A 12,181-nucleotide genomic window follows, 5' to 3' on the forward strand; every position below is an offset into this window, starting at 1 on the left:
GCTCCAGCTCCAACCTGAACCCCAAGGAAGGTTTTTCAGATAAAAGAGCTGTTGAAGTTTCCTGAGAGGAAGGAATCAATTGCTTAGTAAAGACTTGGCTACGTTGCCATGGGACTGCAGGTGAGGATTTTGTTTACTTCAGATACGTGCACCAGCACTGATGTGAAAGATAACAGAACCTTAGTGCTTCAACTTGCAAATGCTCCCTCTGGCTCCTGATGTAACTAAATTGTTTGCAAGTTCAGCCCCTCAGCTAAAGAATTCTGGTTTGTGAGCAGGCAGCTCCCTCTTTTACACTTGGATTCTACATTACTAGTAGGACTAAAAATGGCAAAACCTCTATTTTTATTTTCTTCTCTTTTTTTTTTGTATATTTTTTTTTAAGTTAATGATATGATGAGTAGTTTGGGAACAAGTGTGTAACAGAGGCCTGTTGCAAGAATCCCCTGCCCAGAAGCACACAGTGAAATTTCCAGTGCAGCTGATGTACAGTAACACATGTGAACACATGTGAGGACAAAAACACAGACTTTGATTCCAGAACAGTGAAATGAGTTTTTACCACCTAGAATACAGCAGCAGAGAAAACAAACAACAGCTCAAATAAAATATACATCTGAATGTGATGTTCTTTGCTGGCTGGGTAAAAGTGAAAGTTCAAAAAAAAAATTAATTTGATAAAATATCTTTAAGTGGAGACTTTTGATAGAAGTGCTAATTTAGAACTTTTCTGTGTTCACTGGGATGTACAGATCTGCCTCTTCAGCCTGTTCCACCACCTGTATGGCTCTATATAACTCCACAAAGTGCCAGCCAGTTGGATTTACTCACTTTCCTACATCTGTGGCAATTTGCATTTGATAGTCTTTTGGAGTAACTTCCTCACAAATAACCACATGAAACACAAGGCAGTGGAGAATAAAGCTGTAAGCAGCTGGTACAAGGGGGCTGTTGCTCAAAGGGGAATACTGCCCATTTGTCATCCCAACCCTTGGCTGTGGTTCTGCCTGCTGACAGCCTGAGCTGCCTAAAGGGATGCTACAGCACTGGTGGGAGACCTGCATAACCTGAATTAAAACCTCCCAGTCTTGATTCTGGCATCTTTTACCAGTTAACAAACCAACCAGACAGGAGGCAAAACTTGACAGCTGGCTTAAATGAAATTATGATAATCCCAGGCATCAAAATCTGATAAAATGCGTTTCTGCTTCAATTTACCAAAAAAAAGTCATGAAAAACCTGCACTGCTTTAAGCCACAGAGTGCTCCAAGCAGCATCTGGAAGCTTAAACAGCTGAAAATGATGATCTTTTGATATGGTAGAGGCCATTCAGAGCTGATTTACATTTGGGCTTAGATTTAAGTACTTGCCTTCCCAAGAATTCAGTTATTCTTAGGTATAAAATAGACTAAGAGGAACTACTTGAATTGAAGAAAAAAAAAGAAAAAAACCCAAAAAAGCTAATAACTACCCATAGCTCAACCATTAGTAATATGGCTCTCTTTTTTTTTTTCAGTTTGAATTTCCATACTCCCATTTCCCCAAGCACAGTACTACATTTTCAGGAGGAAATGCTGCTGGACTAGATTATTATTTCTGGAGAATTCTGCAGTTTCAGAGGAGCTGGAAGAGCAGCTGAACTTCATCTCTCTTGAAATGTGTGTCTAGCTGGTTAACACTCCAGGTAATAGACCCTTCCTATATTTTTTGCATACCTTGCTGAGAACATCAACAGTTATGGATTTGACAAAAATAACAAGGGAGTGAAAACACATAATGAGCCAACTTAGAGCTGGTGAAGGTGTCAGGTGAACTTTCTGATACAACACAGCAGCCTCTACACATATTCAGTCCTGGAGAACACCAGTTGTGATGGTTGTGGATGGACTGAGGGCTGAATCTTCTTCTTCAATGGCTACTGAGCAGCTGTCTGGCTGGAAATGGTGTTTAGGCACTACTGACTTGCAGGAGATTGGAGCTAGCCACGTAGAAGCAGAAGATTCTCTCTTGCTTGCCAATCCCCACAATTGTCTAGTCCTTTGGAGTTCATTTGGTGTCTGTTTTTTTTTTTTTTTTCTTTTTTTTCTTGGTGTTTCTTTTATCCCACATTAGTCAGAAGCAGTGTGGCTAAATACATTTCAAAACAGGAAAATAGTAAGACCCCGTGTCACTCAACAAAAGTTTGTCTTTTTTGGTTTTTTTTCCTCCTTGCGAAGATTTGACCGTTTCTCACTAAACGCTCTCTGCTCGCCCCATCCCTACCCCAAGCTAACCCTCTCCGAAACTCTTCCCTGCCTCAGCGCAGCCGATTTTAGCTGCTGATTTTGGTAAGCATCTTATTGATGGCCTGCTTGACGTGGGTGGTGGAGCTCCTCCTCCTCGTCTTGCCCTGGACCATCTTGCGGCGCCGCACCTCGCGGCACAGCTCGTAGAACGCCTCCACGATGTTCCCCTCGCCCGTGCAGGCAGAGCACTCGTAGAAAGCGCACGCAAGTTCCGTGGCCAGCTTTTCACCTTCCTCCGTGCTGACTTGCCTGGAGTGATCCAGGTCTGCTTTGTTCCCCACCAGGATCAGGGTGACGTTTTTGGGCTTCTTGACTTCGTCCAGCAAGTTCTTAAGCGGCAGCATCTCCTCGAAGCTGCCTCTGTCCGTGATGTCGTACACCAGCACGAAGCCCTCGCCCCATCGCACGTGTCCTTCCTTCTGAATGGCATCCTCCTGGTGGAAAACACACAAGAATGCCTTAGGGATTTGACTGAGGAGGAAGACAGCAGATCTTCAGAGAGGTACTGGTCCTCCAAAGCCTACAAAGCTGGGTGCATCTGCTTTGCTTTATACTTTGCATGTATCACCTTTTTTATCACATTGTCTAGGAGATGTCCTGTGCAGCATGTTTTAAAAGGGAGACCTAACTGTGACAAATCTGCCCTTCACTCTAGTGGGAATCACTGGCTGCAGTTGCCAGGCCTCATCACTCCACTGTAGAAATAGACTGTGCCTACCCATTGGGCTGGCCCTGAATAAAAAGGGATGACAACAAAATAATTTTACCCCCAAGGTAAGCCACTTGACTTGTTTGGTCTTCCAAGTAGGAACCCTGGCAGAAGGGTGTGGATCCAGCACGGGGGAGGAGAGAGGGGGCTCTGCCCAGAAGCAAATCTGTGTCCCCAGGGCAGGGCACTGCTGCCAGCACCACAATTCCCCCCCTGCATCCCCGAGCCAAAGAGCTGGGAGCAGCACACACACCTGGCCAGCTGTGTCTAGTATCTCCATGGAAACCACTTCATCATCAATGGTAGCTTGGTGACGGTATGTCGACTCTAAAATAAGAACACATGTTGTGAAAGGTATTAAAAGAATGTCATTTTCTTTTTTTTCCCCCCCTTTTTTTTTTTTTTTGTAATATATTTTTAAATCTTCCTCACAGATCTCCCAGCACAAAAGCAGAGATGTGATGCACAGTTTGACTCAATTTTCTTTGCTGGAGCTCTTCCAGCCACCCTGGAGCACACTCAAGTCCTCTTTTCTAAAACAGCAACACTTTTACCTCTCTCCATAGGGCACAACATTTTCTTTACCCTGTGTCAGACCAGCAAAAGCCTGGTGGATGCTGCAATCTGTCCAACAAAGGACTGTTTGCTGTGGCAGGGAGCTCTGCAAAGCCATATTCCTTTTTATTTTTTTAATGTTTGCTCCCAGGAAAGGCTGCTACCTTTGGAAGACAATACCACAGCTCTCAAAGTATCCATCTCAACAGTCTGTCACTGCATGGCTTGTTGATCAAAACCAGTATGGTTGCAGATCAAGGAACCTAAGCTCAGGCCTTGTACTGTGAAAAAATTCCAGAGCAGTTAGGTATTTTAGGAATGTGTGCTTTAAACATGCTGAAATCATCACATTCCCCTATTCTAGCAAGGGATCAAGCAGTGACTTCCCTGTTTATAAGGATAACCAGTGGGCATTAAGCATTTACACTATAGAAAAAAAACCCCAACAACAAGCCTATTTATTGTCCCAGGTCCTGGAAGCAAGCAACTAATCAGAAAACTAGTGACAAAGGAGCTTGTTTTATCTTAATAAGCTGATAAGCTAAATTTGATAGCATTTGACCTAAAATGTGGAAAACTATCTGTGCTAACATTCAGATTTATTACTGTTGCTAGCTCACAGATGTCCTATATCAAAAGGCAAATATGCAGGCTGTAAAAGTCTGGCCAGTGACTGTGAATGTTTTGCATTGCCAGAGACACAATTCTTTCATTTGGTGCAAATCTCTTCAATAGGAAGGAAGGATATCTCTTTAGGAAACACATTTCTTGAACTTTAACTTCTGGAAGGGCTTGTGTTTCGTGAGTGTCTGTTTTCATTTCTCACTTAAGGATGTCACCTCTTCACAATCAGGAATGTTTCAATGCTGCAAAGAGTCTCTTCCCAAACCAAAAGTGTCACTCCCTCCTTGTGCCACCTCAATTGCTGTAATAGCCCAGCTGTCTCCAATAGGGACAAATGGTCAATTTACTTGGGCAGATGGCAAGCAAGCTTGCTGTAGGGTTTCAGGCCATGAAGACTGGGTTTTCTTAAAGGTTGTAAATTCCCCTTCTGGAGAGTATTTCCAGGCTGTTGAAGGAGCTGGTGTCTCCCTTTGTGATGCTGTGGCTGTACCTACAAAGGAGAGTGAGGTATGTCCAAGTCCCTTGGTGTTATGTCTTACCTGTGCCTTCCACAAAACCCTCCTAGCTGCAGCAAATCCCTCAGAGAATGCAGAAAAAGCAGCAAACTCTAGTTTGGTGTTAGAGCTGCACCTTCAATGAGTTATTTCAGTGTTCAGTGCTAGGCTGGGATTCCCTGTGCAGTTCTCCAAGCTCGAGGTTATTTAGGAACTTGCTCTGTCTCTTTGGGGGAGGGTGCTGTGGGAAGGGATGCCTCTCTCAGCAAGGAGTGTGACTTTAGCTCCTCACTTGCTAAGGCTTTCCTCATATCCCTGCAACCATCTGGCCCTGCTTGACAAGTGGCTGCTGAGAATTTGTCCACAGAACCTGAGAAAGTGCTCAGCCAGCAGCTTTATGGCTGCAGGACATCTGTGGAATGTCCTCAGGAGCCAGGATGGGGTAGACCATACACAGCTTCCCTATGAAATGGGAGGATAAATCTCAAGGAACACATTTGTGCTCACCATGCTGCAAAAGCAGCATGAATCCTAAATGATACTTGACTTCTCAAAATAGGACTTTTATGTTGCAAGTTTAGCTTGCTCTGGCTGCTCAGGTTGGAAAGGAATTTGGTCTTGGATGAGTAGCACAGATTGGTGTAAATAAATCCTGTGAAATGTGTGTCTGTTCCTGTGCTCTGGAATGTGTGGTAGCTGTGTGAATTTTAATGAGGAGTGTAAAACAGCTGGACAGTTGAAAGCATTTTTGATGTAATCACAGACATGGCTCCTCTCCTTCAAGGGAACAGAAAAATCTGAAGAATCTGGTTGTCTTGTAAATTATGAGCCCTGAAGATGTGAGTTCCAGTCTGCCCACATGGTACATCACTAAAACCTTGCCTTCCTTTGGGATTCTTTGGGATTTATTAGTATCATTTTCCTTGTGTCACTGCCTTTTTTTTTTTTTTTTTGGACATACAGCCAAAGAGTAATTGCAGGACTTGAGATAACTTCTGGACCCCTGACTGAAACAAACCACTGACAACACAGGTGTCTGTGTTTCAACTAAGCATCCTTGACTCCTATTAGAGTTGATGAAATCAAATAGGTGCAGGTGGATATGGTTTGTCTGAGCTCTTTAAACTGCACCTCAAAAGTACTTGAAAGTCCAAAATTGGTCAGATGAATCCAGGCTGTAAAAGTCTTACGCTTGCATCATCATGGTTAAGTAGAAAAAACAAGGTGGAACACTCTACCAGTGGCTCCCAAAATGATTTTAGGCAACTTTCTGCACTTCAGATTGTGGTTTGCAGCAGGTGTTGCCTATACATTCTACCTCTGGCTATGTGGCTGAACCCTCAGAGATGGGACAGGCACCAGGGAGCTGTGTTTGCTCACAACAAACTCAGTGTCAAAGCAGAGTTTGGGAGCTGCTGAGCAGTCTGAGCCCTGCTCTGTCTGAATCTGTGGAAATAGAAAGTCTCTTCTGCCTTCTTCCTTCCTCAAGCCTAGCTTTTCTCAAACCACTGCAGAATTTATTTTTCTTGCTTGCCTCTGGCTGCTCTCTCTTTTATTTACCTTACAGGAGGGTTTTTATTTTGCCAGCACCAGTGGTTTTACAGTAAGCACAGTATGGCACAGTACTTGTGTATTTAGAACATATTTCTAGTGCTAATGCAACATAACCTCACGTGTCTCTCTATTCATTACTAGCCCCAAATTAGCAAAGTTGGATTATTTATTAATAATACCATCAAACAAGATGCCAGGCTCTCAGAGGTTTCTGCACTTTGTAAATTGAGGCACAGCAACCCCATTCATATCCCTGAGGAGGCACAGGGTAGGCAGCAGGCAATATTTGGGGCTGTCCCTGTCCCTGCAGATGGGCAGAGACAATTTGTGGGTGACCTTGCAGAAGCTTCAGGTGCTGTGGAGACTCAAGGAGGAAAAAGAATGTCTCATGGAGCACAAGGATACATGCAAAAAAACCCCAAAAAACAGCTACTGTAGTGTGAAGAATGGAGAGAAATCCAGGAGAAATTAGGCTTGGTTAGGTTGCTGCTTATTGAGCAGTTTGGTTTTTATCACAGTTTCCTATTTTTAATTAAGTGGGAAGGTGGTGAGTGTTTGCACAGCCCCAATAGACTATAAAGTTCTCATCTTAGCATGAGAAAATCTGCTGCATCCCTAAAATTTCCTCTTTTTAGGTAGAACACATGAGCAATATAAACCTAGTCTAGAGAAAAACATTTCTTCTTGATGTGTTGATGTTTTCAATAAATAAGGCTGCAAACAGAAATTGCAGAATAATGTTCTCAAAGAGGACTTTAAAAACAATGAAAAATGTCTTTGTTACTTCCTGCTGCATGCAAATATGATTCTTCTGCTGTATGTGAAAATGGGCTTCTTTTGAGAAGTGAAGTGGTGTTGTTTTTCCTTTCATACAGGTTTTGTTTTCATTCAGCTTTTACTGGGATAAACAAAGAAAATGTGGGCAGGTACCTGGGAACTGAATCCATCATGGAATGCTAAAACCAAACCAATAAAGCCAGAGCACTGCTGACAGGTAGGGAGTAAGCTCAATGGTTTAAACATTTTTTGGTTGCTTTGGTTTGCTGGATTTTTGATTTTCATTTAATTTTCTTGCCAACCCTTGGTAGGGATGTTGGTTCTTGATAGTAATTACATCACTGATAAAGTTAAGCCTAAATAAATCATATTTTGCTATTTCTTTTTGTCTGGTTGCAATAAGTCTGTGCTGGTGAAGCTGAGTTTCACCTTAGTTCTGACAATATAAATGAAAACTCACCAGTGGGACTTTGCTCACACCCAAAACAAGTAAAACAAAAGCCTTGTCTCTTGAAGGTGCAGAGGCAAGCACTGGAAAATTCTGCTCATCTGGGAAACATTTCAGAATACAATGAGCAACAAAAGTAGGGGCAAAATATTTTGCAGCTGTAGCTATAGCAAGAACAGCCAGTGCCATTCCTGAGTTTTGCTGTCTGTTGAGCTACTGTAAAAAAGAAAAGCAGTATTTTTATTGCTGGCATCAGGAATATCTTAATCTTAAAACTCACAGGAAAGAAAACAAACCACATTTTCAAATAAGTGCTCCCCATGTTATTGTAAGCATCTTCTGTTGCTGCTCTCAATTACAATTTCATCATTTCAAGCCTTTGTTGAGGATTTTAGAAGCCAGAGTTGGTGTTTTAAGGTGCTTTGGGCTATATGAGTCCATTTCCTCTGAAACACCTCAGAGAAACTGGGAATGCTTTCATGGCTCATTGCTATAACACACCCACTATAAATTCCTCCTGCTGAAAAGCACAGTAAAAACGATGCAACATATTAAATGTATATCAAATTAAATCACATTTCTGCAGTTTTGATGTAGGAAAAATAGGGTCACAGGAAGATGCCTAGGAAGGCACAACCTGGACTGCTGAGAACTAAATCCCTTCAGCACCAAGGCAGAAGGAATGAGTAATTCTGTCAATAAAAATCCAGGATACGAGTAGCTGGAGTCTGGCTTGAGGAGGAGGCAGTTTCCCAGGGATTTATGGAGTGCCTGCACATTTGTCATGGCAGTCCCTGAGGCACAGGCTGGCAGCCATCCCTCCCAGCCCCAAATTCTTGGTTGCCATTACACCCCTCTCTGGCTGAGAGGCTGCCTTCCTTCCAGGGTGAACCCTTACACCCAAGGGTGAAGGGACCATCTGTTAATGATTCCTAAATACCAATTTTACTGTGGGCTGCTCTGCTAAAAGCTCTGTTTGCTGTCTGGGCTGCTGTAGGATTTTCATGCTAGGGACAGGCAGTTAAACCTTGAGGAGTGTTAAGGCAAACTTGCTGAGTAAGCCACAGGTCAAGAAAACTAAAAACCCACAGTGCACAAAGGCAATGTTTCTTTAACTTGGGGTCTGCAGTGGGGATGGCAATCCCAGGGATCAGGAGTTTGTATTCTCATGGTATTCCAGCTGTCCAGACTGTGTGTTAGCTGAATAAACCAGATAGCAAAGATAAACCTGGGGAGCTCTGTTTGGATCTGAGCCCTTTATCATGGCTTCAGTGGCACAAAGTTATCCCAAAAAAACCCAATTCTTGCATCTCCTCCTGCTAGGATGAATTACAATATATAATAAATGATATTAAATGTTTCTACTCCAGTGAGATCTTGATAGCCACAACTAAGCTGTTTCTGGTTCCCAACTATTTTGATGAAAGCCAGTTTGGATATATCCCTGATATATTCCTGCTTTGCTCTGTTGTTCATACAGACCTGTATTTATCCAGTGCAGAAAACAAACTCAGGCCAGCATTATTTGCTGGTTTTGCCATATTATTTATATCACATATGGGACCTCCAAACTTGCCTTATGATTTCTGAATGATGCTGTTTTGCTAACAGAACCCCCCTGTTACAGATGTAGACAAAACTGCCCCACTAATGTAAAAATAATCACCCTTGCAAGAAGTTTTCCAGTGGGAAAAGCCTTCTTGCCAGTGTAAATACCTTCACAAAGTCATTTCTGCTTTTCTTGCCACAGTGAGGTAATTTGCAAGTCTGGAGCTCGTCTGTAGGAAATTTGGTTTTCTGCTGTGGGAGAATTCAGGTCTATCAGAGAGGTTTCTGTCTCTTTCCTTCAAGCAATTTTTTACAGCTTTGTCTCTTTCTTGCTTTCCTAATATCTACACATTTTACCCACATTTGAGGCTCTATTATGTTGCACTAGATAAGACTTTATAGAAACACAGGTCAAGTATTTTACTCTACCAGGAGAAAAAAAGAGTGAAAAAATAGTGTAAAGAAATTGTGATAGAAGAAAGATAGAAGAAATACTCTTCAAAAATATCCCTATTAATCTAGTAGTCCTGGCAAAATTATAATTTTTTTTGGACTCCTAGTTCTTAAAGTTTCCTCTACTCCTTTAAAGTAGTAGAGGAAATTCAAATTAAATTAACTCCTTTTCTTTCTTTGCCTTCATACACAGGGCAGTCTGGCATGTCCTGTTCTGATTATCTGCTAAGAGAGAGTTTTCTTTTCAGAGGATTGGCAAAGTCTTCTGAAATGTGTGAGTAGCTGGAGAAAGACATCTAGGGGCAGTGTGAGAAAGCCAAGACACTTTTAGAAAGGTCAACAAAAATACCATCTCCTTGTTTGCTGATATAAGTGGATTTTTGTTTCAAATCCAGTCTTTGCTTGGTCTTTCTGTGTGCCTTTGATGAGCCTCTTAAATGTGAGTGTCATTTACTCTAAGGATTTAAAATCCTTCTGCAAGATGAAGGATTTCATAGGTGAGACACAGAGGCAGAGAGACTGCAGACAACAAATCAGTTACAGAAACAAGAAAAGAACTGAGGAGCCTGTCTCCTGCATTTACCTGGGGGTTTATTTGTTTGGGATTTTTTCCTTCATAGCAAAAATTGATGTTCAACTCCTTGAGCCTCAGGAACACGCTGATTCTCCCAACTATAGATAAAAATGCTGCTCCAAAACAAATGATAAAACACAGTTTATAATACCCCCCCCTTTTGTTTTTGGAGAGGTTTTTGTGGTGGTTTTGTTTTGTTTTTAATTCTTAGATACCCCAGCTCTGTTTCTAGTAAAGCAAATAGTTCACGTTTTGGTTGGAACAACAGGTGTGTTCTCAGAGAAAAAATGCAAGATAATTTTTAAAATTGCTCCATAGCCACTGCAATGATGAATTTTCTGCTTTCATCATTTGATCCAGGAGATTCTCCCTGCATGCCATGGCTCATGGAGGCAGGAAATTTGCTGCTACCCATGAAGTTCTCTGCAGGCTCTCTGTCTGTCTGCTGCTCTGATGGCTCTTTGGGCTTCCTCCTACTTTTTTGCCTTCCAGGATAAAAATAAATTTAGCAGTTCCCTTGATTACTCTTATTCATCATCTCCAGTTTTAAAATCTATTAAATATCCAAGTGAGCCACAATATCTCTCCATCTTTGAGCTCAGCTGAAGGTACCCAAAATTCTGGGCACTGCCAGTAGCTCCTGGGGGGATTGCTGAGATGCAGAATTGCTGTAATTGCAATTTATTGGGACTGGGGAGAGCAGCTGACCCCTGCTGAATTATCTGAAAATGATGGAGCCTGAGGTCCACAGGAATCTGACATCCATGAGAAGAGTGTGGCTCCACTGCTGGCCCACCCCAGCCAAACATTTTGAGGTCTTCTAACATCACACTGAGCTTGTTTATATTTTTCAAATTGTGTTCTATTTAAGAGCATGTAAACATCAATGAATTTTGGTGAAACCCATGTGGGAATCCAGTCCCCTTTCTCAGTGCATATGTAACTATCTAAAGACTAGTTTAGTCCTGAATTCTTCATGTATTTTATATTTTAGGAAACAACTGTACGTGTTTTTTAAAATGTGCAATTCCAGCCTGTTACTATATAGAGCTCTTTCATCTAATTCTGTTGAAAATGTGAGATGGCTGCAATTTACTTTAAATGAAGATGGATGTGGAAATCCTTCCACCTTGATAATGCCAGGTAGGAATTTACCTTGGACAAGTCAAGATTAAACATTCCCCAGAAAATGACCTTTGCTGTGGTTGTTGCCATTGGCTGAGCAGAGTTAAATAAAAAGCAGAGATGTAATTTTGTGGAGATGCAGCTGTCCTGCCAGTGTTTTCACAGATCCAACCTCTGCACAGAGGTGGCAGAGCTGCAAATCCCTGACTTCAGCAGCAGCTCTGTTTTCCAAAGGCTTCCAGGGTTCACTGATGTTCCTCCTGCCAGAAAATGTTATTTTGGGGTTGGTCATTTGGCTCGTGGTGGTACAGCATTCTATCCAGGTGCTGCTAAAAATATGACCCTTCATTTTCTTCTGGCAGATTAGAATAGTAAGGAATATTTATAGGGTGTGTTTTTTTCCCTTCCAGTTAAAATGTGCCAGCCTTGAATAAGGAGGAATAGTTGTTGGTTTTTTTTTTTAATATGATGCTTAGTTTAGGTTAATGTTGAATTTCCATCAGGCCTTGAACAGCTTGGTGAAAGCTTTCCTAAAAATAGGAATTATCTGGGGATTGCTTGCATCAGAGGGCTAATGGGTGGTTGAAAACTTGACATAAGAAATAAACTATAAGTTTGATGTTTTTGTCACAGCCCCAGTGATTTTTGGCAAAGCCTCCCATTGCTTAGTAGCTGGATGGTTTGCATCTGTTTCACTCCTGTCCTTTTAGAATAACTTGACAAAGCTGCTTATTTCTCCCTATAGAGGAAATGATTTTCACTGACACAACTTTAATTTTTTATATTGATGGAGCATGTAGATACCTCTCTGTTCACAGAACTGCCAGCCCATGACTGCTGAGGAGAAATGAATCTATTCTGCTGAAACTTCTCAGTGAAATCAGATGTTTCCAGGTAACTGGACACCAAATCACTGCAGGATGGTGATGCTTAAAGCAGAAATGCATTTTTTCAGGCATTGGTTTTCACAGCTTTTCAAGGTACAGTTTCTTTCTGATTGATTTCTGAAGGCCTAAATAGTGGTTACGATTTCAA

The 12,181-nt window shown here is 41.8% G+C and overlaps 1 protein-coding gene across 2 annotated transcripts in view; it reads right to left on the minus strand.

Moving 5' to 3' along the window:
* Positions 1–2,309: 2,309 nt before the first annotated feature.
* RERG (RAS like estrogen regulated growth inhibitor) overlaps positions 2,310–12,181 on the minus strand; it is a 76,177-nt gene continuing 66,305 nt past the window's right edge. For both annotated transcript variants that reach the window (XM_079304092.1, XM_079304091.1), the window contains exons 4-5: positions 3,248–3,321; positions 2,310–2,719 (exon numbers count right to left, since the gene is read on the minus strand). In XM_079304092.1, coding sequence (XP_079160218.1) covers positions 2,312–2,719; positions 3,248–3,321 — 482 coding nt within the window. In that variant the 3' untranslated portion in view covers positions 2,310–2,311. The remainder of the gene's footprint in view (positions 2,720–3,247; positions 3,322–12,181) is intronic.

The sequence above is a fragment of the Erithacus rubecula genome (genome assembly GCF_903797595.1).
Source record: "Erithacus rubecula genome assembly, chromosome: 4".
Classification (NCBI taxonomy): Eukaryota; Metazoa; Chordata; class Aves; order Passeriformes; family Muscicapidae; genus Erithacus; species Erithacus rubecula.